Genomic DNA, 22,597 nt, shown 5'->3' with positions numbered 1-22,597 from the left:
TTGGTGATATCGGTCCGTCATGACCACACTCGATGCAACGCGTGGGAGGACAGAGCGCGCAAAAGCAAAGTGTGGGCCGAGTGTTAGCAACTGGAGGCAGCTTCGACCATGACGGACAGTATTCAAATACTAGCCATCCCACGCGCTAGCCAAATGTCGAGTTAGGCCAAAGGCTAAGAATACTGATGGTGCTTTACTCCTACTTCGCATATTTCCTAGGAATGAGTCTTTCGAGGCTTGTGGTGCCCTGTTATATCTACTTTTGAGAACGTGGAAGAGGCTTCAACAAGAGGTAATACCACCGTGTGTGTCTGGCTGCACTCTTTAACTTAATCTGGTCCATTCCGACCAGAAGATCGAGTCGATGACGTTGAGTGCTGGATCCAGTATGGTATCATCATGACCATGATCCGCAACTGGTCCTGCAGGCTGCTCCCATGCAGATGAGCGACGCCGCTTCGCTCGGGTCGGGTTGCTCTCCGACCCTGTTCCGTGTGCAGCACTTCGCTTCATGCTCTCACGCTTTGCTCGCAAGAGTTCATTCTGTATCCCAGTGACCACTTCACGGGCCCGCGTCGCACTATGATAGCCCTCTGATAAGTCGCAAAGGGCTTGCTGGCAAACTTCCAAGTCCTTCCACGCTGAATTCCTCAAGGACGGTGCCGCTGCCTCGCAGGCATTCAGCACATGAATCAAGCTTGCCGTGAAGACGAGATGGACTGCCTGGATGTTGATGCGTCGGAAGCTGTATAGCCTTCGGTAGATTTGAAGTAGCTTGGCTATCGCTCTAGCTGAGTCGGTACATGTTGGTGGGCCGACCATCGGATCCGAGAAAGCAACGTCGGGCAGGTTCGCCGTAGTGGCCGTAAAAAATGGACGATTGGCAATGATCATGACGGTGTGGTATTGCATGTGAAGTTGCAGCACGTGCGGGACGTAAAAGGATGAAACCGACGCCAGATCAACTTTCAAAGATTCTGGCAAGTCCTTGTGCCACTGTGCAAGCTCGGCTCGCATACCCGAAGCAAAGTCGTGAAGCTGCTGAGCACCGAGCACTGAGACGACAGAGTCGGAATACAGAGTATCCCGGATACGAGCCATCTTGGCGCAGAGCGTTGCATTGTTTCTGTGCAATTCATCAATCGGATCGACCAAAGCCGGGAAATCAAAGTCCGCGTACTCGTCAATGTAGGGTCGCCACAGCTTTTGCTCGCCGACCTTGGCAACGCAAGGCGGTGTGGTAATGGCATGCTCGTCGAGTGAAACCGGTCGACCGAGATACAAGGACCACATTCGTTCATGGATGAAAGCACCCCAAAACACTACTCTCTGCAAACTCGCCTCTTCCGCATCGATGATACCAGCGTCTACATAAACTTGATTGTCAAGATGCAGGCCGAGATCGGTGGCCAGCCGTACTGCCTAAGGGTACGTGTATGGAATCAGTGTATGTCTTACGTGTATTTCTTACAGCTATAACTTACCATGCCGCTGTAAAGCCAGCCACGAGCATCGAGAGTGCGAATCGATTCCACCCCGCTCAAAATGGCAAGAGACTGCACCGTCGATAATGTGGGCGAGTCCAACTCCACGTCGAGCAGTGCGCGCGCACGCGACGCAAAGAAGTCAACTAATGGTTCGGGGAGCTCCACGCAATGCCTGGAAGTCAACGATGCTCCGACAGCGCACATGGAGTTGACGAGCACCTCGGAGTAAAGCTTGCTCACGTAGTCACCCGATTTGCACTTGAGTCGCTCGCGATAGAAAAGGTCTTCCTGCACAAGATGGATACTCGGGTCCTCCCAACAAAAGTACAGCTTGATGAGATGATCTTCGAGCTCTGCATCCACGAGATGCCCAACGCCGGCAGCGTCCAGCGTGGCTTGAACCCCTACCCGGCTCACTGCTGTTCTTGTGTTGGTTGTCGCGCGGGTCCCCGAAACGAGTAAATGGAGATTGGACGTAGCGCCATAGAACCTGAGCTGGCCGTCCTCGGCAAGCCTGAGAGATCCCAGACTACCAGTGAGCTGGTCGACCAGGGGTGAAGAGCTGTCAGTCTGAGGAGTGTCAAGCGTCATCGACGGCGTCTTTCGAGCCACAGAAAGATCTCGGTTGGACGGGGGCACTGGACTGGCAAAGTTGTGCTCTAGATTGGTCGCTGGACCTGGGAGCGCCGCCCATGGGGTTGAAAGATTCCTCTCGCTCGGAAGCGGGATCCCGTTTGCCTGGAGTAATTCCTCCAGCTGCCTTGCATATGTTTCTGCAGCAACCAGTCGCTCCTTCAGGGGAACTTTCCGCTTGTCGAGGCCATGTTGGTACACGCATCGTTGAGCATATAGAATACAGTTGCTGCATGACGGGCTGGCAGCGTCGCATTTGATCTTGCGCGTACGACAGCTCAAACAAGCAGTAGTGACATGTTTTTGCCGTGCATTCGATGTTGGACGCGCCGATGAACTCGCAGAAGCCATCAAGAGTAGTTTCGGGGTTTCGGCATAATGAGCTGATGGTGTGGAGTCGTCGCACGGAGATGAGATGCGAGTTGTTGGAATGCGGGGGTGGGCTAGCCGAGGCGGTTCACACTTGTTGATCGCTTCCAATTGTTATCTGTATATCTACCTCTCGAAAGAACGCGGCAGTCTCCACATACTCTCAATCTCATCCTCAGGCATTGATAACCTCCTTGAGCGTCTTGGCACTCTCCTCCAACAACCTCTTCTCCTCACCATCAAGCGGCATCGGCACACTCCTCACAACACCACCCCTACCCAGAACCGCCGGCATACTAAGACACACACCCAGTCCATCCTGGTAGTAGCTCACCGGCCTCACAATCTTCTCGTCAAAGAGAATGGATTTACAAATCGATGCTGCAACGCCTCCGATACCATAGTTGGTCGCACCTTTGTTCTCGATGATGGACGTGGCTTTGTTCTTCGTCTCGTCTGCAATGGCCGTCTTGTCTGCTGCACGATCAAGAGAAGACAGAGCAGACGAGAGAGGCACACCGCCAATACTCGCTAGACTCCACGCAACGAACTGCGATTCCCCATGTTCACCCAGCACATAGGCATCGATGCTACTCGCCGCGACCTCAGCCCTCTTCGCCAAAATACCCCTCAGCCGCGCGGAATCGAGAAACGTGCCCGATCCAATGACCTGGCTGCGTGGCAATCCGCAGTACTGCTGGGCAAAGTAGGTAAGCACGTCGACGGGATTGGCCACGAGCAACAAGACGGTATCCTCGCGGAAAGGCTTCATGTCGGAGATTGCAGATTCCAAAATAGATTTGTTGCGCCCGATGAGATCGGTTCTGCTCTCGCCCTTTTTTTGCTTGGCGCCCGCTGCGATGACGACAATGTCGCACTGTCCTGCTTCCTTGTGCGTCCCCGATCTTACACGCGTAGTGGTGTTTCCATGGAAGGTTGCGTCTGAAAGGTCTGCTACCTGAGATTTTGCGTGAGTGTGAATGGATGAATGTAAAGCGACGGGGTCGAAAGTATGAAGCAAGTTGGAAACAGCCGTAGTTCAAGGGGTTGGAATTACCTGTGCATCTCTGACTTCTTCTTTGGGATCGACGAGCAGAATGTCGCCGGCGACGGGGTTCATGATGAGACTATACGCAATGGTTGCGCCAACATCGCCAGCGCCGAGTATGGCAATGGAGGAAGTAGGTTTGGCGTCTGACATTGTTGGCGATGGGGTGTCTATAGTAGTGGGCGATGAAGGGCTGAGGCGGATGTGAGAAAGCAGATAAGGGATGGTGTTGGAATACCTAATGGCTCAACATGTCTTCCATCTGCAATGTAGATTATTGCACTACGTCATCGTCACAGCGCTAGTGCGGTATGCAAGTCCGCAGACAGCCGACTTATCGAATTATTTCCTGAAGCATCGCGTACGTTCGTATACCCTCCTGCTCCCTCGTTTGCTCTCCAAATCCAGATCTCCAGTACTATAGATGCGTCATGCTAGCATGTCATGTCCATGATGCCATGATGCTCCTCTGCCATCGTCCATAACCATTCTCCTACCGTCCCTCACATCCACCCCCGGTCGTTGTCCTCCCGTTCCGTGCATCGTGTCTCCGATCTCGCCTTTGGCATATCTTTAGTCAGTTTCTTAGCCGACCAAAAGATGGCTTAGTATATAGTCGTCCCCGCATGAAATATTTGCAGAAGATAGGCATGGCAAACTCCATTTGCAATCAGGCTACTTTAGGCGCAGGCGCAGCAGCTGACGCAACGACTTTCTTCCTGGGCTGTGTCGCTAGGCCCTTCTTCAGCAGCAGAGGTATGACGTCTGTTGCTTTGTTGCGGCTGATATTCTTTCGGCAGACGGGACATTGCGAGCGCTTCGTTTCGTGGGGTCCGGTACGGTTCTCGCCGGCGATGAGGGCTTCCATGAGGCAGGTGTGGCAGAAGAGGTGGCCTGGAGTTGTTAAATTAGCAGGCGCACTCGATGTAGCATTCGAAAGGAAACCCACCACAAGCAGTAGCAGTGAGATCGGTAGGATTATCCATGCAGATGACACAATTAAACGAGTTGAACGTGGTAACTGTCTCTTCTGGCTTGGCCTGCGCTTTGACAGCATCGGCCTGTTGTTTCTGCAATGCCTCTTGCAGCGGGCTCCTCGGCTCCGTCAGATCCACCTCATCCACCTTCTCAACCTTCTCATCCTCCTCAACCTTGTCGTCAACTCCTGCCGCTGACCCGTCGCCCCGCTTCTGCCGCTTCGCCGACGGGCCTGGAGTGGGTGATTCTCTCTTCCTCGCGGTCCCTGTCGGCGGTGAATCGGGAGCGCTAGTCAGGTCAACGTAGCCATTCGCTAGACGGTCGGGTCGCGAGGCTTGTGGACGTGCGCGCGTGGTGGGCGGCATGATGGTTTCTGCGGTGAAGGGACTGTATGGACGCCAAGCGAAGGGTGAGTAGCGGCCGTGGTCGAGGCCGGCTGGGTTGAGGATGTGGTCGAAGAAGCCGGTGGAGTAAGGGACGGGTGGGGCGCGGTACACGGCCTCGCTGAGTGGTTCTTCCTGATGGTCGACGGATGCGCTGTAGTCGCCGAACAGATGGCCAAAGTCGAAGCGGGAGGAGGAGTCGTCTTGGGGGGAGTCGTGGTCGTAGTCGGACATTGTGGTGGCAAGCGCAGCGGAGATGGCGGGCTGGAGCGCGAAGGGCAAGCTCAGGTACCTTCGTTTCCCTTCACCATGACAAAGTTCCGCTCACCATGGCAAAAGTCTTTCCGCGCCCGCAGACGCGGCAGACACGGTTGGGTAACACAGCAAAAGCCGCGACCGCCATCCGGCTTGGGCGTGCTGCATTGGAACAAACATGCATGGCGGTTGCAGTAGCCGGTCGTGGCTGTAGGGCTGAGAGGGGAAACCCATCGCCAAGACTTATCGATAATGTGAAATCATCACCAACATGACGACACCAGTCATTCCAAAGTTGGATTCAATCCACCACAAGTCAAACATTGCCCCGCACCATGCAGTGACACTCTCTGCATAGTTCTGTAATCACCAGATGATGCGCTGTTCGTATCGGAATCTTGCTGCGAACGCCATCCACCGCCCGCGACCAGTCCATGCGCACAGGAAATGCGCAAACGCCTCCAGACCAAGATGCCTGGCCACGGTCCAGTCTCCCAATGCAGCCGATGAGAAGGCACCTCGGGGCACTCTGAGTGTCCCCTCAGAAGCCCGATTTTCTCCCATCGGTGTCCAACACCTCTCCTCGCACATGCACGCCCAAATCTTCCCCGGCGCATCCACCTCCCCGCCCCCCGAACTCGTCGCCCTATCGCGCGACCACCTCCGCCGGCATGACCTCCTCGGCAAGAACCAGGACCAATCGCCCCCGGTTGCCTTCCATGTCCCCGAACTTCAGGGCACCAGTCTAGACGAGCATTTCTACAAACTGGGCATGGACGCCGCCGAACCCTATCTCAGCATGGCCAGGAAACTCGCTTTTTCGGCGAGTCCGCCGCCGCGGCCAAGAGAATGGGTCGCGAGGAGCGGGTGGACGAGGTATAATAGTGATGGGAGTACGCAAGAGGTGGATGCGCCCGACGAGGAAATGCTGTTTTTCGATACCGAGGTCATGTGGAAAGAGACGAGCTTTGCTTGCATGGCAACTGCAGCCAGTCCTACGGCGTGGTATGCTTGGTTGAGTCCGTGGTTGCTGGGCGAATCCAAGTCAGATCGCCACTTGATTCCGTTGGGAGATACAAGTGTGCCGCGCGTCATAGTTGGACACAACATCGGGTATGATAGGGCGCGGATAGCAGAGGAGTACCATATCAAGCAGAGCAAAAACGCCTTCATCGACACAATGAGCCTGCATGTTGCGAGTAATGGCATGTGCTCAAGACAGCGCCCGAGTTGGATGAAGAATAGAAAGAGTCAGGAATCGAGGCATGAGATTGCTTCGTCGGAGGAAAACGCCACACTACCACCTGACCTTCTCCACAGCCCTTCAGTTGACCCCGAAGAAGAGCTTTGGATGAACAGAAGTGCCATAAACTCGCTCCGCGACGTGGCTAAATTCCACTGTGGGATAACAATGGACAAGGCGCAGCGGGAATACTTTGGCGAGCTAGACCGCGCTGGTATACGGCGAAGACTAGACGAATTGCTAGATTATTGCGCCCAGGATGTTGAAATCACTCATCGTGTGTACCAAAAAGTCTTTCCGCTATTCCTCGAAACATGTCCCCACCCCGTCTCCTTCGCCGCTCTGCGTTTCCTCGCTGCAGAAATCCTGCCTGTAAACGAAACTTGGGACGCATATTTACACAATGCCGAGTCAACGTATCATCAGCTCGACGACGCGGTCAAAGAACGACTGGTTGCGCTTACGGACAAGGCGTTGGAGGTGAAGGAGCAGCCAGAAGTCTACGAAAACGACCCTTGGCTGAGTCAATTAGACTGGTCAGGCCAGGAGATCAAAATGGTAAAAGGCAAGAAGAAAGGCGATCCTCCGAGGCCGGCTGCCAGACAGAAGAAACCTGGTATGCCCAAGTGGTACAAAGACCTTTTTGCCAAGAATGATGCGCCCATGGCCTTGACCGTGCGCACGCGCATCACGCCCATTCTGCTCAAGTTGGCGTGGGATGGATATCCGCTTGTATGGAGTGACGTCCATGGCTGGACGTACAAAGTGCCCCGCGACGAAGCATTTGCGTATGCGGACAAGGGACTGAACCCCATTTCCATGGACGAAGAGACAAACTTGAAACTCAGAGACGACACAGAGGCTGTGTACTACAAGATTCCCCACAAGGATGGGCCGGCAGCGCGATGTGCGAATCCGCTTGCCAAGGGATATCTGCAGTATTTCGAAAAGGGCAAGCTGGGGTCTGAATACACATATGCAAAGGAAGCTCTCGAGATGAATGCATCTTGCTCGTACTGGATCAGTGCCCGCGACAGGATCATGTCGCAAATGGTCGTGTACAACAAGGAGGTGCCTGACGCGCCGAAGCTCCAATCTGCGTCTGGCAAGGGGAGGGGGAGCAAGGTAGGCTTTATCCTTCCGCAAATCATCCCCATGGGCACCATTACGCGGAGGAGCGTCGAGAATACCTGGCTCACGGCCTCGAATGCAAAGAAGAATCGTGTCGGTTCCGAGTTGAAGAGCATGGTACGCGCGCCCGAAGGCTACTGCTTCGTTGGCGCCGACGTGGATAGTCAGGAACTCTGGATTGCATCCCTCATTGGCGATGCCACTTTCCAGTTGCACGGCGGAAACGCAGTCGGTTTCATGACGCTCGAGGGGACAAAGGCAGCGGGCACAGACTTGCACAGCCGGACGGCTGGCATACTAGGGATAAGTCGGAATGACGCCAAGGTATTCAACTACGGACGCATCTACGGCGCTGGCCTAAAGTTTGCCTCGACACTGTTACGCCAGTTCAACCCTTCGCTGAGCGACGAGCAGACGAGCAAAACGGCAGAGGCCCTGTACAAGAACACAAAAGGCAAGAAGACGAACCGCAAACAACTCCACGAACGGCCTTTTTGGCGCGGCGGCACCGAAAGCTTCGTGTTCAACAAACTGGAAGACTTTGCCGAGCAGGAACGTCCCCGGACCCCTGTCCTCGGCGCTGCCATTACCGAAGCGCTGCAGCGCCGCTACCTGACAAAGGGCGGCTTCATGACGAGTCGCATCAACTGGGCCATTCAATCCTCGGGCGTCGATTACCTCCATCTCCTCATCGTTGCCATGGACCACCTCACGCGCCGATATGGCCTCGATGCCCGCCTGGCTATCACCGTGCACGACGAGATTCGTTATCTTGTTAAAGACGAGGACAGATACCGCGCGGCTATGGCGCTGCAAGTGGCTAATCTGTGGACGAGAGCTATGTTCAGTCAGCAAATGGGTATTAATGAGTTACCGCAGAGTTGTGCGTATTTCAGCGCTGTCGATGTGGATAAGGTGCTGAGGAAGGAGGTGGATATGGATTGTATCACGCCGAGCAATAAGGAAGCTATACCCCATGGGGAGAGCCTGGATATCTTGCGCTTGCTTGAAAAGGGGGATGAGGCGAGGCTTGATACTGGCAAGGCAGTAGTAAAACGAGGAGGCGAGATGCTGCTGCCGAGGCCAGAAAAGTATACACATGCTTATATACCGCGTACACCCATCATGGCCAGTCTGGGTGGTGTGAGTAACAGTAGTACTAAGGGTAAAGAAGGAGTCGAGGCTGATAAACTGGGCTTGGCGTATCTGAAAGCACAGATTTCGAGTGACGATGAAGAGTTGAGGGTTATTATGAGAGAGATGAAAGCAACAACGACGACGTCTACTCCTGGCCGCAGCAGTCCTAATCTTACCTGGGTCAAAAAGAAAAGTAGTGGTGGGGCGAGTAAAAACGATACTAGTAGCAATAAGAAGAAGACGAAGACGAAGACGAAGACGAAGATGAAAGCGGACGACAAGGAGGTCGAGGAGATTGAACAAGAGGGCAGGGAGATTGATAATAAGGTTAGGAGGTATGAGCAGCGGTTGTCCCACCGACAAATGGCACATTCTCATCATGCTACTACTAGGCCTTATGTGCCACGAGACGTCCATGATGTTTGGAAAAAGCCGTCGCATGATGAGTGGTGGCAACAGCAGCAGCAGCAGCAGCAACCGCAGTTTGGACAACAGCATTCAAGGAAGGAGGGTCCGCGAGCTGCTGCTGTGAGGGTGTAATTTGGGGAGAACTGTTACTCTGCGTGTTTTGTTGGTCTGGGGACAGAACACGGGGGGGGTCTTTTCTTTCAGATTCTCTGTGTATGACTTTTTTCTCTTTTCTTTTCCATCTGGTTGTCGTTTTGTAGGATATTTGTATATGGATTGTTTCGTTGAAAAGGCGAGATAAAGGATTTAAGATGGGGTTCAATTTGGGGGTTTAGGGGAAGAGCACTGGTGGGACGGCGGCGCTGCTTTGTTCATCTTGCATTTGAACGGCGTTACGTGTCAACCTTTTCTCAAACAGCATTCTTCTTTTCTTGGTTTGATATGTTCTGTGGGGGAGCCTATGGGTTGTGTATCTTGGAAATACTCACATGTCTCACACTGATTGTACACTGCTGTTCAGAAGTGAGAGAGCACCCTGCCCTTTGCAAGAAGACAAGCATCTTCAGGTACATGTATGTGGTACTATTTGGGTGGCTTATATCTCGCACGCATTGGAAGTTATAGCACACCAATAAGTCAGCGCCACTAGTAACATACTCTAAGGATATACGTAGATATCTACGTGTTTGTAAGAATAGAAGATGTAGTAATGATTCTCACTGGCTACTTGGAAAAGATGGAAGATGTATGTGGAGGCTGGTGCATCATCTAGCCGCCAGAAGCGGTACCTCGTAGCAGAGCAATGCCGAAGATCCTCTTGTACAGCCCGCTGTCTCTAGAAATTTGAGCTGGGGAGGTTATTGTACGTTGACATATCAAGACGGGAAGACTAGGCAGGCGAAAACATCTTTTCTCCCCTTCTATTTCCAAAGAAGAGAGAAAGAACGGGTCTGAGAGGCAGTGAATCATTCGTATGGGTGTTTTGTGAGGAAAGGAAAAACAATGTGAAGAGGAGGAAGGGGAGGAAGAACTACGAAGCAAATACTAGAACATCATTAAGATAGTAGCATTGCCTGCCAGAGGGGTTTTGAATATTTGTACACAAGTGACCATTCTGAGAACAGATTGACCAAGGATCTAGAGGGCAAATGCAACAAGACTCCATCTAGGTGAGAGCTGATACTATGTCCTATCCTACACTGATACAACCATCTTTGATTGGTTTTGATAGCTCTTTGTTTGCACGGCGTAGTGGATATGTGTCTGCGTCCTCATACCATGAGCGATGACGTTAGAGCGAAGAAGCGTTAACAGTACTACAAGGTTTCTAAAGAGAGCTAGAGTGTACTACGAGATCAGATTACCTGGTGTTGGATGGTTCACAGTAAGTGACAAGCAGTGCACCAAGCTTCCTCATTTATAAGATCCGACAGACATGAATGGATCAGCGGATCTCAATCTTCCTGGCTTCGAACGACGAAGCGTTCAAACCGCTTCTCTTTCCGCCACTCATGTACTCCGACACATAACAAACTCCTAAGTGAGAATAATGATCACCCATCTTCCGCAATACGACGGGATTTGAGCACCCGCACAACACGGCAACGATGTCACCTTTCTCCGTAAGCGGTGGACAAAGTCCAAAATAACCGCCTTCTGTCTCCAACGGCCGAAGGTCAGAAAGCTTCCCTAGAGCCGTGACCCAATCGTGGACCGTTTGGCCGTGTCCCGGTAAACAGCTGCTGAGCTCCGGCGTCGCACGCATCAATCTCCAACGAGCCAACTCGTGAGGGTCGAATTCATCGCTATCCCAAACGCGGTCAGTGCGGAATGCAGCATGGAAAGCGTGCTCGTCGTCGTTCTCATACTTGACTCTCCAAGCTTCGAAGAGGAGAAGAAGAAACCAGTGAAAGAGCTGCGGGTAACCGTATGTAGTTGAGTCCACCAAATCTTTCGTGTGCTTAAGCTTAACATTCTTCAAGTAGTCATTCATATGCATGATCGCTTCTAACAAACCAAAAGCACGATGACGCTGGGATTCTGGGTGAATGGGTGACCGCACTAATGCCTCGACAGCCCACTGTGTCCATTGGGCAGGAGGTTCGTTCATACCAGTATATTTGGTGATGGCCGGTCCAGTGTCCGCGATCTGATCGACGAAGGCTGCGGCACAGTGTAGGCTGCCTTCTGAGCATGTCGGGATGAGGCGATGATCGCCAAATGCTTCGATAGAACGATCTTCGACCAGGCAAAAGATGCGACCTTGAGCTTCTTCGAACTTCGATATCGCGACAAAATTAGGGGCCCAGGAAGGAAATCTTGGGATCACCTCCCATGAATGACCGATACCAGCATGCGCGAGGAACCAAAGATCACCGCCGCTGAGTTCATAACTTTCTGGACCACAGGTCGACAGCCATTTCGCTACGAAGTCGCAATACACGTCTGCAACGGTTTTTGCTGGAGAATAGTCGATAGCCAAGGTGAATCCTAACACGGCCATCAACCCATAAACGAGATCCTTTGGATTTGTAGCAGCGTAAGTCGAGAAGTTGTTGTACATGTGCATCCCAGTGCGGCAAAAGATAATGTCCGTCTCTTCCGACCAATACGCTGCCCTGGTTTCTACAAACGATTTTGCATTCTCAATCTTGGCCATGGCCAGATACTTCCCCCCACGAACCTTGGCACGTGTAGCTTCAATTGCCAGAACCTCTTCATCTCCGGACACTGGAGCGCTCGTTGCATCGTGTCGCAAGCCATAGACTTCCAACCATTTGTTGACAAAGCTGATTGCTGCTAGAGAAAGAGCTCTTGTACCCGACACTAGCAAAGCTTCTTTGCTCAAAACGGCCTCCTGCACGATCCACATGCGTCTCCAATACTGAGTGTAGAACAGATGGCTCATAGGAGGTATCAAGGCCGCAAGGTCGACGTCGATACCTTGCATGAAGTTCTCGCCTTCTTGTTGACTTTTCGACCTGGAATCGAATTCTTGAATCAAGTATGCGAAGATGTCAAATGCGCCCAACAACTCCGGTGTCGGTAGGCCAACCCAGCAGAAGGTTCGCTGCGCACTTGTGTAAATCTTATACATCAGCGGTATCTGAGAGTTCTTCTCTTGAATATCTGGCTGGTTGATACAAACGGCATCAACCCAAATCCTGTGACCAGAGTTGTCGTCGGAACAACAGCCTTCTGTCCATTGGAAGTAAACCGCTTTAAGGGCATGAGTGAGACTCGTCGTCACAGCGATAGATTGTCCTTCCACGATAATGGGTTCGGTAACACTCGCATCACCCCAGGTGTATGACAGCGCGGAGAACTCTGGCTCATCGAGGAGAGAGACGATAGAAAGCTTGCAGACTACAGGCTCGACTGATGTGATTTCGAGAAGCCGAATCTCGTCGCGAGAAGTGTCTAGTGTAGTGTAAAGAGAACCATTCCCCGGTGGTGGATCCATTTCTCGAGACGAACGAGTTATTGACTTGAGCGGTGGAGGTTGTAAGTAAAAGTCGTGATAGCGGGGTGCGATCAAGGCGGGAAGGGGTTCTCAGCTGGCCTTGGCCTCGCCTACATTTGCTGTGATCGAAAGCTAATGCAGCCACAGCGGCTGGCTGCTCAGCTGAATACCATGTAATGAGACAAAGTCAAATGATATAAGCAGTAGAAGACCAAGATCAAAGCATCTCTTCGAACCAAAACACACAGCGACACAACATCATCGAGCAACACGTCAAATGTCAAAGAGAGGCTTTGAGCCAGAAAAAGGCGCATTGAAGCGGAGATTGAAACGCCATCAACCCATTATCCAAAGTCCGTGTTCCATACCCTTGGCCTCAGCCATTCCGAAGCCGAAGCATACATGATTCCCATGTAAATTGCCATGTCAATACCCTATTCCAAGCCTTGAAGAAAAGAAGAAGAAAAAAAACACAGTCTATATGCCGCAAATCGCAAACCGAACACACATACTCGATGCTACACCACACGGTTTATATCTCTATGCCTAGTATCAAATACCCAAACAGCATCGCATATACACACATGTGTAGAGACAGTCATCGCCGTATCGCTCGACGAAGATGGGTGTGAAAGAGGGAGGGGGTATCGAATAAATCCGCCGCGAAATCGCCAAAGGGGAAATCTAGACGATGAGAAGCTTCTCCACGTTCTCGCCCGCACTGCGCTCGCTCATACGGTTCCACATCGCGTACGTGAGAACACCGGTTGCAGCCCACATGATGGGTACGGCGGCTTCGGCGCCAGCTATCAAAACCGTCAGCACATGTTTCCTTGATGTATATGCGGCTGTGTTTGCTTTATTGTGACGTGGGTGGACAGTGCGTGCGCAAGTCCCATGTACGGGGATTATAGAGAGTGTGGGGAAGTGGTGGGGAAAGGATGGTGCGGTGACGTACTTGGTCGCTCGGCCTGTGCAGCCATCTCCATGACGCGCGCTGCGCTGCTCGATGAGCTGGACGAGTTTGCGCGGATGCTGGCGGGTGTGAAGGCGATGCGCTTGCCAGCGAAGGCGGCGCGGGTGGCGATGCGGGAGAACATGTTGATTGATGTGTGTTGTTTTGGTGGTGAGGTTTGGTGGTTTACGTGTGTATTACGAAAATACGAGGGTCGAGACGAAACGTGAAGTTTATGTAGCGACAAGTGGCGATGCGGTTGTACCGGTGAGTGGAATCTCGACACGTATGATGAAACGATTGTTGGTAATCAACGTAGAGAATCTATTGAATGAAAGTGTTCAGCGCGAGGTAGGTATGTGCGTGAGAGAATGCGGGGAAGAAGACAGGACACAGACACGGACGCTGTTTATATAACGAAAGTGGGCCTGCGGAAGAGGTGTTGTTGTGGGTCTCAGCCCTGAGTCGAAGGCGAAAAGGGAAAAAGAAGAAAGGAGGCGTCGCCAGCAGAAATTTCAGGGGCGGTGAGCGATCCGTGCAGGAGTAGGCTTGGTCGAGATAGGCTTGGCGAGGTACATGCCAGTGGGTACCACTCGGAAATAGCAAAACCTGGAGTCTGGGGTAACGTGTCAATCTCTGCGATCGGTAGTGACGATTGAGAAACCCTTTAGCCGTGCTTTTTTGGACGTCTTTTCGTAGTCAGTTGAAAGCGAGATCGATTGTATTGCTGCGTATGATGACGACCGGCAATGAGGCTCTCCGAGACCCGTCCGGCTCAACTTCGCTCGCCTCGAGCTACGAAGACCCTGGTTGGGAGATCGACGCATTGCGGCGCATCCCCGGCCTTCTAGACTAATCTACCGAGAATTATCCTATCCTCGCCACCTCCAGCCTCAACAACATTTCAGCAATGAACCCCACACTCTGCTGCTCATACATTCTTCCACAGAAAGTGCTCCACATTTTTGCCCTCGCATACTTCAGCGACCACGTCTCGCATTACGACTACTGGCGGCAGGTCCAGCATGGCGTCCTTGATCTGCTTGAGACTGACCTGATTCTTGAGGCTGCCGTCCCACCCGCCGTCCCACCCGCCGTCAACACACCGCATCGTGAGGTAGATGCAATAGAGGCCGTTTTGGATATTGACTTCTTTTGTGTCAAATAGCCCGAGTTTGCTGATCTCGGGTGGCGGTTCTGGTGGCCATGCTGCTGTCCCGAGTGCCTTGAAGCGAGCTGCGATCCCTAACAATATATCCTGACAAAGACGAAGGACGGCAAAGCAATTCAGCCGGGTTAAAGCCAAGGTACCATCGTACTCGGATCGAAGAACCTCTCGCGCACGCTGGACGAGGTCCGATGGCGGGTAGTTGTCGAAGACATCTTTTGATCTTGTCTTCACACATCTCCGCAACACCTTGGGATCTACTCCAAGCCGATCCATGAATTCGATACGGAGCGCATAAGCATTAAAATAACTTTCATGCGCTGCCAGAGACATTCGTGCTAGTGAGAACTTCGAGATTATCTCTTCTTCGCGACGACTAGCTTTTCTTCGTTTGTCTTGATAGATTATCCTGATATCAGTTTTTGGGTCTTTGTAGGTCTTTGCTCCACCACGAAATAACTCAAAGGTGTTTCCAAAAGTCCTACGCGGCTCCTGGTTGCATGCAAAGATGTTCGACCTGAAAAGAGTCTTCAGATGTTCTAGTATCGGTATTTCCGCATATTCGTTCAGGATCTGCTGCAACATGTTATAGAGATGTATAACGGCCCCGAGGCAGTCCCCTTCGCTTAGGATCTCGAGTCCAATGAAAAGCGAAAGGTCTGATATACCAGACATCTGGCTTCCTGCAACCCAGGGAGGCTGAGAATAGAGATCGAAAGTTTTGTCGGAGATGAATACGTGCAGCTTGTCGGTAAGTGTCTCCAGGAGCTTTACAGTTAATCCTTGGAAGGCTCGTCCTCGTTTTAGATCATTGATCGCGTTAAGGACCTCGTTAGCGCGTCTTAAAACGATGATCCGACAGTTGAGCGGGGTTTTTCCTATCTTCTCGAATTCGTGGACGAAGCTACGACCACTCTCGAGAAGCATATGCGCTGTTACAATGGTTGCTGGATTTACATCCTTTCTCTTAAGCTCCCACAGAAGAGGGACATCCAGGACACGCTGTATATGCTTAGAGTCAAAGAATAGTTCCGAGTCATCCAATTCGAACGGACAAGATTGTGGTTCGTCTGCTTCGTAGAGCGGATGCCGAGAAGCGCTCTTAACCAGAGATGTAAGCAGTATTCTATCATAGCTGTAATGGTTCTCGCAGATGGTTGCTACTTCTTTTCTGGTATCACTTAACGGAACTTCATCAGAGATGTCACCCACGATTGGCTCAGATGGATTGCAGGCTACCCAGTCTGTGACAGATCGCGCGAAACGTTCTTTAGTCACTCGCTCTTCGGAAGCGCTGCGCAAGTAAGTCCCAAACCGGCGAGGCCTCTCTTCAGGAAGGTCTGGAAGCTGTTTTGTTATTCTTAGCGAGATCCTGATTACGTAACTATCGCCCCGCGAAAATTATTACCTGTTAACGTAGTCGTTGGTTAGCGTCCAGCCCCGACTTATTATTGAGGGAGGAGGTCGTTTGGTTACTCGTGACAAAAAGGCATTGGTGGTCATCTGACGCACAACCAATGTAGTACCTAACCCCCGGTACTAAGAAACGCCCAAGAGATAATTAACGCCCGAGCGCTGAGTAAGGCCTAACAGCCAAAAAACGCCTGAGAGTCATATAAGTACAACGCCCGGGAGCTATATAACGCCCAAAGGGGAAGTTCGCTTCGATGATACAAAAAGGACATGCGTTACTGCTTCGTACAGGCATGACTTCGTCTGGAAGGCGTATGCTATCCTTCGCATTGCTGACTGTATGACGCAACTCAAAAGCATCTGGTTTTAGGCTGTAGGATATGTTCTTCTCATTTGATCCTCTTCGTTTCCTAATGGGGTAAACGTCAAATTAGGCACGCCGAGCGGTAATCACCACCGCACACGTATAAGAACCCAAGCGTTCTCCAGACAAGTTTCTGTTTTCATCAATTGTGCCACCTTCATTCCCCTGATTCAGCGCCGAGAGAATTGTCAACCGCTTTCAGAATGCAATATCCCATCATCCTTCTTGCCCTGGCAGCAACGAGTTCCGCCATCGACATCCTCGGATTTGGTGGAAGCACCTACGTTGCCGAGCATTGTAAAAACAGTGACACCATTGTGGTATCGTGGAGAGGTGTCAAAGCAGACACGTGCTATAGCTCGAGCACTTCATTGGCGGCCATGCAATTCGTAGCCATCCCTAAGACGTGGCATATCATTACCAGATCATATAGCGCCCTCAGCTGTCCAAGCAATACAAAGCTCCAAGATTTCCACTCGAATGGCAATGACCAAGTGTGCCATGGCTCGGCCAAGGGAGAAATCAGATATCGAGGCGCAGGCTACAGCTTCGAGCCTACGAAGAGATCCGAACATAACGACAGCAACGATCTTGAGAATGCCAATGAAACCAAGCAAAGCTGCGTTGGACCAGATCGTGTACATCTGATTGACGGACAAGAGTACGCTGTTACTGGCATCGAAGATACGATTGTTGCAGAGATGGTGAGTTTACAAGCAGATTGTCCATCCAAAACTAACTCGTTGACAGTAAGATACAACCTTGATGAGATATGCCTCACTAATATTATAATACATAACTAACCATGCTCTCACTTCTAGCATCGAGTTTGCGTCTAATGGCACTGTTACTGCGGATATGCCTAGCAAGTTTGACCAGTACCTTGCTCCTGCAGAAGAGGCTTAGTGCTATGCCTGCTTCCGCGCGATCCTCCTTTAGGTCATGTCCAAGAGGTTTCTGGGTTCTACTAGAGGTAGACTAGTCTTGTATCGAGCGCGAATAAGTAGATAGCAGGAGAAAGTGGTTTGCAGTAGCATTGGAATCAGGAGGTTACCGAGTAGAATATCCTAACATCTAAGGATTCTAGTAAGCTATCCAACATAGTCTTGCATAAATTCATATTCTTGTAGAAGATAACTTCAATTCTATCTTCTATAGCTATTCTGCATCTAATTTACTCTCTGTGCGTACAAGTTGTATTGCGTATGAGCATAAGTCATGAACAATGCAACAAATGCATTCAGTGCTTTCGAAGCCAATCCACTACTCTTTCCGCGATCTCCAAGCTATTCTTCTCCATGAAGAACATATGCCCATTACCATGGATCCCTTCTTCGCCCAACTTCAGATGCTCCACCTCTACACCCGCCTGTCTCAAGTAGTCCACAGTACAATGGTCGTACATGGCGTGATAGCTCGCCTCCGAAGTCACAGTCAGCACAGGTATCTGCGCTAGATTCACCAACTGCTTCGCCGGTTCGTCTTGCATGATGCACTCGCTGTGGTTGGCATCCTTCGCTGGCAGGACTACAGTCTGAATGTACGTCGCATTGGGCCCTGCAGACGGTTCATACGCGACTTCCAGCTCGCTGATACCATACGGCCTAGATGTGGGCGAGCGAAGTCAGTATACTTCATATGCAGTCCACACAGGCACACTCACCGTGCGGGGCCCGAACCGAAAATGCGGCCAATGAAGGGCGGTCCAGCAGGTTCGAGCGCGACGATACTTTTCACGAGCTGCGGTCGCAAATCTCCAACACGCCATCCATAAGCACCAGCCTGGCTGTGCGCAATGACGTGGGCTGGACCAACCTTGTCGAGGAGTGCAGTATACGCTTTCGCATTCTCTTCTTCGGAGATGATGTTGTCGGCTTGGTATTGAACCTGACTTGCATAAAAGGCGTCGAAGATAGGATCACCTACCTTCCCCGCTCCTGGCCATTGGGTATGCAACTTTGACTGGGGCCAAATTTTGTGGGATGAGGGTGAGGTGAAGAGTTGTTCGATCAGGCTTGTGCTGGAGCTTGCCATTGTTCCAGTAGTGGGAAGCCATGGGGAGCGACCGCGGGATGGCTGATCGCTGAGGTAAATGGTGTACCCGTACGATAGAAAGAAAGAGGCCCAACCTGTTCGACCGTCTGGTGTATCGAGAAAGTTTGTCGCAGTCTGGCCCGTTCCATGCATAAAGACGAGGGGATGTTCCTGGGTTGGCTTCGGTGGGATAAGCTTTTCGACATAGATTTGGTTTACCATGTATTGCGCGGTCGTATTTCCGATCTTGAAACTCAGTAGAGGTCTAGAATAGAGCCGTATGACTCACCACGACGTCTTTATACTCCCCGCCAACGTAAAAGAATTCGCGTTGTGGTGGTAGTGTTGTGTCGCCGGGTAGACCTGCCGAAGTATCTCCGTACAGTAGTCGCGCGAACAATAACGCCACGACATTGAGCGCCAGCATCTTTCACCCCAGGAAATGTTGTCTTGTATCTGGTGTATGCGATTACGAAACACCGAACAGTTTGTTACAGCAGGTGGAGTGACGTGGGGGTTAAAGTGTGGCGGGCTTGGCGGCTTACAGGCGCCTTCCACAACAGACATAGGCGTACCGTTCACTTGGGTTTGCTTCCCGGCAGTCAGTCGTGACGATAGATGCACACACTTCCATCGCTGTAATTAATCTAGAGACACGATAGTAGTTTGCAGGCATGTCTAGTAACTAGGTGTGCTTTGACGGTCGATAACGTCATGGCGCGGAGCGATTCTTCTGATTCATTTAGGATGTGTCGCAAGCGTGATTGTTTCTTGACGTTACACTCTCGCCCGCCTTACTCGCAGACGTTGCCTTCAGTCTCGATAAGTTGCTTGGATCGGCGAATGTTATCCTGACGATAGCTGCATTTAGTCGCAAGTGCCCCAAGGTCATTATGCACTATAACGCTCCGCACTTGGTCAGCGATTACGTGCTTAACGCATTCATCACATAGAGTTTGTTTCTCAGGTTAGTTTTCCGCCAAAGGGAAATAAGGTCGTGGTAGGCCTGTAGAGAAGCAGTTGACTCGACAGGACTGAATCTTCGTACTGGTACATATGGCACTCAGAGCGCGGCGACTTTCGCTGTGTCGAATCCGCGGTTTGGACTCCCGGATGATGTTGCGAGCCTCAAGTTTATCAAGAACGATTTTGACGGAACACGCTGGCTCAGAACTAGTGCTTGGTTGCATATTATGACCGGCTGATTAAGCAATGATACCTGACGGCTCACTTGCCGTGAAAGTTAGGATCAAAGAACGTGTCAGTTCTTTGGATTGCCTGCAAGTGGATGAGTAGCGCGGTGGAACCCTCGGGGCGATTAGAAGGGCACAAGGAAGCGGGCTGTATTGCTCATTCATCGGTGAAGACCTCCTGGGAGAGATTCGTGTTGATGAGAGTGCTGCGATGCTCGTCAGCTCGTCTCAGAAGATGAACGAGTTGAAAAAGAAGGGATCTCAGGAAAGAGTCGGGATGGGGCTGTGACTTGGCGCGCTAGCACTACAGTAACCGTGCGCCAGATGAACACCGTCGCCAGTTGAACACCCCACCAACAACAATATAATCAAAAAGATGAGGTTGTACAGCCCCCACAAATCGTGATAAAATTGCGCAAAGCTAGGATTATACTATATACAGGCCTACGGAAGTTTTGGCTTATTCAGATAATTTTTTGGAGGGCGTTATCGGTCGTTTCCGTCGACTACGTGGTGGAGCAGCTGGTGCACCCCTTGCGGCTCCCACTACAGCTAGAGCAACACCACCACGCTTTTGACGCTTTGTAGCTGGCTTGTGAGGTTTTGAAGCTTTGCGCTTACCTGATTGGGGCAATTGTATAGCTTTGGCAGCGTCGCGGAGGCTTCTACGATGCTCTCTTTCGGCTTTCTCTGCGGCCTTCCGCTTTCTAGTCTCCTCCCAACCCTTCTCCCGCTCAACACGCCTCGCAGCTTTAAGTTGAAGCTCACATTACGAGCTGCTTTGCTTGCCTCGGCTTGCTCGGCTTTTTGAAGCTTTTCAAGCTCCTGTTGTTGTTGTTGTGATACCCGGCGATCGCGAGCTCGTTGTACACTCCTGGGCGACCATATTTTGGCTCCCCCATGGTAAACCTCGTCCTCATCAAGCTGGAGGGTGAATGACTTCTTTGGTCGCCTCTCCTTAATGGCTAGGGACTGCCTGAGGCCCCTGACCTCTTCTTGGAGTATACTGTTTTGAGCTGAGATGTGGCACAAGCTTCGTTGAAGCTTCTTGACGTCCTTACTGCCCTGATCCTTCACCTCACGGCGTACGATTGACCTGAGCTTAAGCCAGTCCTCACCAGAGAGAACTGACTGGCTGCTGTCAGAATCTGAAGCCTCCTTGGCAAACTTCTTAAGTATAACGTCTGGGTTAGCTGGCTGTATACCGGTGGCTTCAAAAGACCTCTTGATGAGTGGAGGCTTGAATACAGAGGTCCAGGATCTCTAGAAGAGCGGGAAGAAGTCTCCTTTAGTCAAATTGAGTAACCCCTGGCTGTCCTGGAGGTATCCCATCAACTGGGTTAAGTAAGCTGTTGCAAGGGGTTTGAACATACAAACGTCGAGAGGTTGAAGCGTATGAGTAGCGTAAGGGGGTAATACAAACAAGAGGATCTTGTTGTCGTTACAATACTCAATAAAATCCATGGTTACGTGGGATCCATGGCCGTCAAGGAGTAGTAATCGATACCCAGTTGAAGCATGCCGTCTAGTTTCTCTCTCAAACACCCCCTTGAGCCAAGCCAACCCAATATCGTTGTTGCTCCAGCCGGAGGGTGATGACGTAGTAAACACTGAGTGTTCTCCTGCTTGTACAGCTTCAACCCAGCTCGATTGAACAGCTCCGTTGGCTCCCTGGAAGATAAGCGTTGGACTTAAAGCTTTGCCATCCGAACAAATACAAGCTATTGCCGTTATCCACTCAGTTGAGCCATCTTCAAGTGCTTGCCTTGCCCCTTTTTGCTCGTACAGTCTTCTGCTAAATATACGTTTTGTATTGCCAACCCGGCTAAGTTGAAACCCCTTTTCGTCTATATTGAATATATGTATTGGTTGGACGTTGTACTCCTTGATTTTTTTATGTAACAGCTTGAAGTACAAGCTGTACTTGGCTCCTGAATCAGCTTTTGTCCGCTCCTTGGCCATGGCTTTGCCCGAGCGAGAGATGAGATGGTTGGGATGCCGGCGGAGATACCGGTCAACCCAGCTTTCGGAGACCGGTTTGCCAGCCAACTGACTGGCAAACTGTCGTATCATTGTTCTTGTAGGTGGCAAACGTCGTTCGGTAAGCGTTTCGATATATCGCACAAGCTCAGCTTCGCGTTCTGGGTGGAGGGATTGGTTGCGTACGCCATAGTCCTCGGTTTCGTGTTTGTGCCGTCTCATTAGCGTAACGCGGTTGACGCTATACTTTTTAGCAATTTGTTGGTACGAGAATTGTTCTCCTGGATCGCGCGATTCGATTTCTTTAATCGCTTCTTGAATCGGATTCATGGTGGTTGAGTTATGACGCGTTGAAGTTGGGTTGTTGTTGTTGGTGGGGTGTTCAACTGGCGACGGTGTTCATCTGGCGCACGGTTACTGTAGCGCCGGATGTAGCTATACCCGGTTCCTGTTTCTGACCAAAACCGTCGTGTTCTACACCATTACCATTATGCTCACTTCCCGCAAATCACGTACATGTTCGAAACGAACTCATACTGTAATGGGAATAGTGTCTGGTCATCCATAGATCAAGTTCTAGACACACAGCGAGATACCCGTAAGCTACAACAGCTAGAACTATGCCCGCCTCGCAGGAGTAACTTAGAAAGCGTCTAAAGCTCGTTGGATAGAGCTCCTTCTTTTCGGTACCCTGTGCTTCGCGGTCTGCCTTCTACATGCCTTGCTTTTCGAACTGGACTTGGCATCTCGTCACGGCCTTTGCACTTTCCCGCAAACCCTCTCTTCCTTTTCCCGCTCCCACGCGGTGATACATCTTCTCTGGCTTTCTCTTTTCCTACTTGTCTATGCTGTCGACCCTATGACTACCAGTTCTTCTGCCAAGATGCACGTAAGCATCAAGCCATCCGTCCCATTAGTCCGATACGGACGAAACGGTCTACGTTGATAGCATAGT

The 22,597-nt window shown here is 51.3% G+C and overlaps 8 protein-coding genes across 8 annotated transcripts; 2 read left to right on the top strand and 6 right to left on the bottom strand.

Annotated features, from left to right (window-relative positions):
- Positions 1-324: 324 nt before the first annotated feature.
- On the bottom strand, positions 325-2,471 carry J4E82_008347 (uncharacterized protein; the record flags this gene model as incomplete). The annotated part of the gene is made up of 2 exons (XM_051734580.1): positions 325-1,422; positions 1,485-2,471. The coding sequence occupies 2 exons, from the start codon at positions 2,469-2,471 to the stop codon at positions 325-327; spliced, it is 2,085 nt and encodes a 694-aa protein (XP_051585647.1).
- Positions 2,472-2,664: 193 nt separating this feature from the next.
- Positions 2,665-3,690, bottom strand: J4E82_008346 (uncharacterized protein; the record flags this gene model as incomplete). The annotated part of the gene is made up of 2 exons (XM_051734579.1): positions 2,665-3,447; positions 3,547-3,690. 2 exons carry the CDS (start codon positions 3,688-3,690, stop codon positions 2,665-2,667), a joined length of 927 nt encoding a protein of 308 aa, XP_051585646.1.
- A 517-nt stretch (positions 3,691-4,207) lies between these two features.
- On the bottom strand, positions 4,208-5,132 carry J4E82_008345 (uncharacterized protein; the record flags this gene model as incomplete). The annotated part of the gene is made up of 2 exons (XM_051734578.1): positions 4,208-4,431; positions 4,487-5,132. The coding sequence occupies 2 exons, from the start codon at positions 5,130-5,132 to the stop codon at positions 4,208-4,210; spliced, it is 870 nt and encodes a 289-aa protein (XP_051585645.1).
- A 394-nt stretch (positions 5,133-5,526) lies between these two features.
- MIP1 (DNA-directed DNA polymerase gamma mip1) lies at positions 5,527-9,204 on the top strand (the record flags this gene model as incomplete). Its single annotated transcript, XM_051734577.1, has 2 exons — positions 5,527-8,999; positions 9,057-9,204. The coding sequence occupies 2 exons, from the start codon at positions 5,527-5,529 to the stop codon at positions 9,202-9,204; spliced, it is 3,621 nt and encodes a 1,206-aa protein (XP_051585644.1).
- Positions 9,205-10,516: 1,312 nt separating this feature from the next.
- J4E82_008343 (uncharacterized protein) lies at positions 10,517-12,535 on the bottom strand (the record flags this gene model as incomplete). The annotated part of the gene is made up of 1 exon (XM_051734576.1): positions 10,517-12,535. The coding sequence occupies one exon, from the start codon at positions 12,533-12,535 to the stop codon at positions 10,517-10,519; it is 2,019 nt and encodes a 672-aa protein (XP_051585643.1).
- A 684-nt stretch (positions 12,536-13,219) lies between these two features.
- Positions 13,220-13,635, bottom strand: J4E82_008342 (uncharacterized protein; the record flags this gene model as incomplete). The annotated part of the gene is made up of 2 exons (XM_051734575.1): positions 13,220-13,341; positions 13,494-13,635. 2 exons carry the CDS (start codon positions 13,633-13,635, stop codon positions 13,220-13,222), a joined length of 264 nt encoding a protein of 87 aa, XP_051585642.1.
- Positions 13,636-16,638: 3,003 nt separating this feature from the next.
- Positions 16,639-17,341, top strand: J4E82_008341 (uncharacterized protein; the record flags this gene model as incomplete). The annotated part of the gene is made up of 2 exons (XM_051734574.1): positions 16,639-17,177; positions 17,257-17,341. The coding sequence occupies 2 exons, from the start codon at positions 16,639-16,641 to the stop codon at positions 17,339-17,341; spliced, it is 624 nt and encodes a 207-aa protein (XP_051585641.1).
- Positions 17,342-17,675: 334 nt separating this feature from the next.
- Positions 17,676-18,691, bottom strand: J4E82_008340 (uncharacterized protein; the record flags this gene model as incomplete). The annotated part of the gene is made up of 2 exons (XM_051734573.1): positions 17,676-18,039; positions 18,099-18,691. 2 exons carry the CDS (start codon positions 18,689-18,691, stop codon positions 17,676-17,678), a joined length of 957 nt encoding a protein of 318 aa, XP_051585640.1.
- Between the last annotated feature and the right edge of the window lie 3,906 nt (positions 18,692-22,597).

The sequence above is a fragment of the Alternaria postmessia genome (assembly GCF_024291825.1).
Source record: "Alternaria postmessia strain BMP 2775 chromosome Unknown scaffold_66, whole genome shotgun sequence".
NCBI lineage: Eukaryota > Fungi > Ascomycota > Dothideomycetes > Pleosporales > Pleosporaceae > Alternaria > Alternaria postmessia.
The sequence above is the reverse complement of the archived record's forward strand: the minus strand, read 5'-3'. Positions and strand labels throughout refer to the sequence as shown.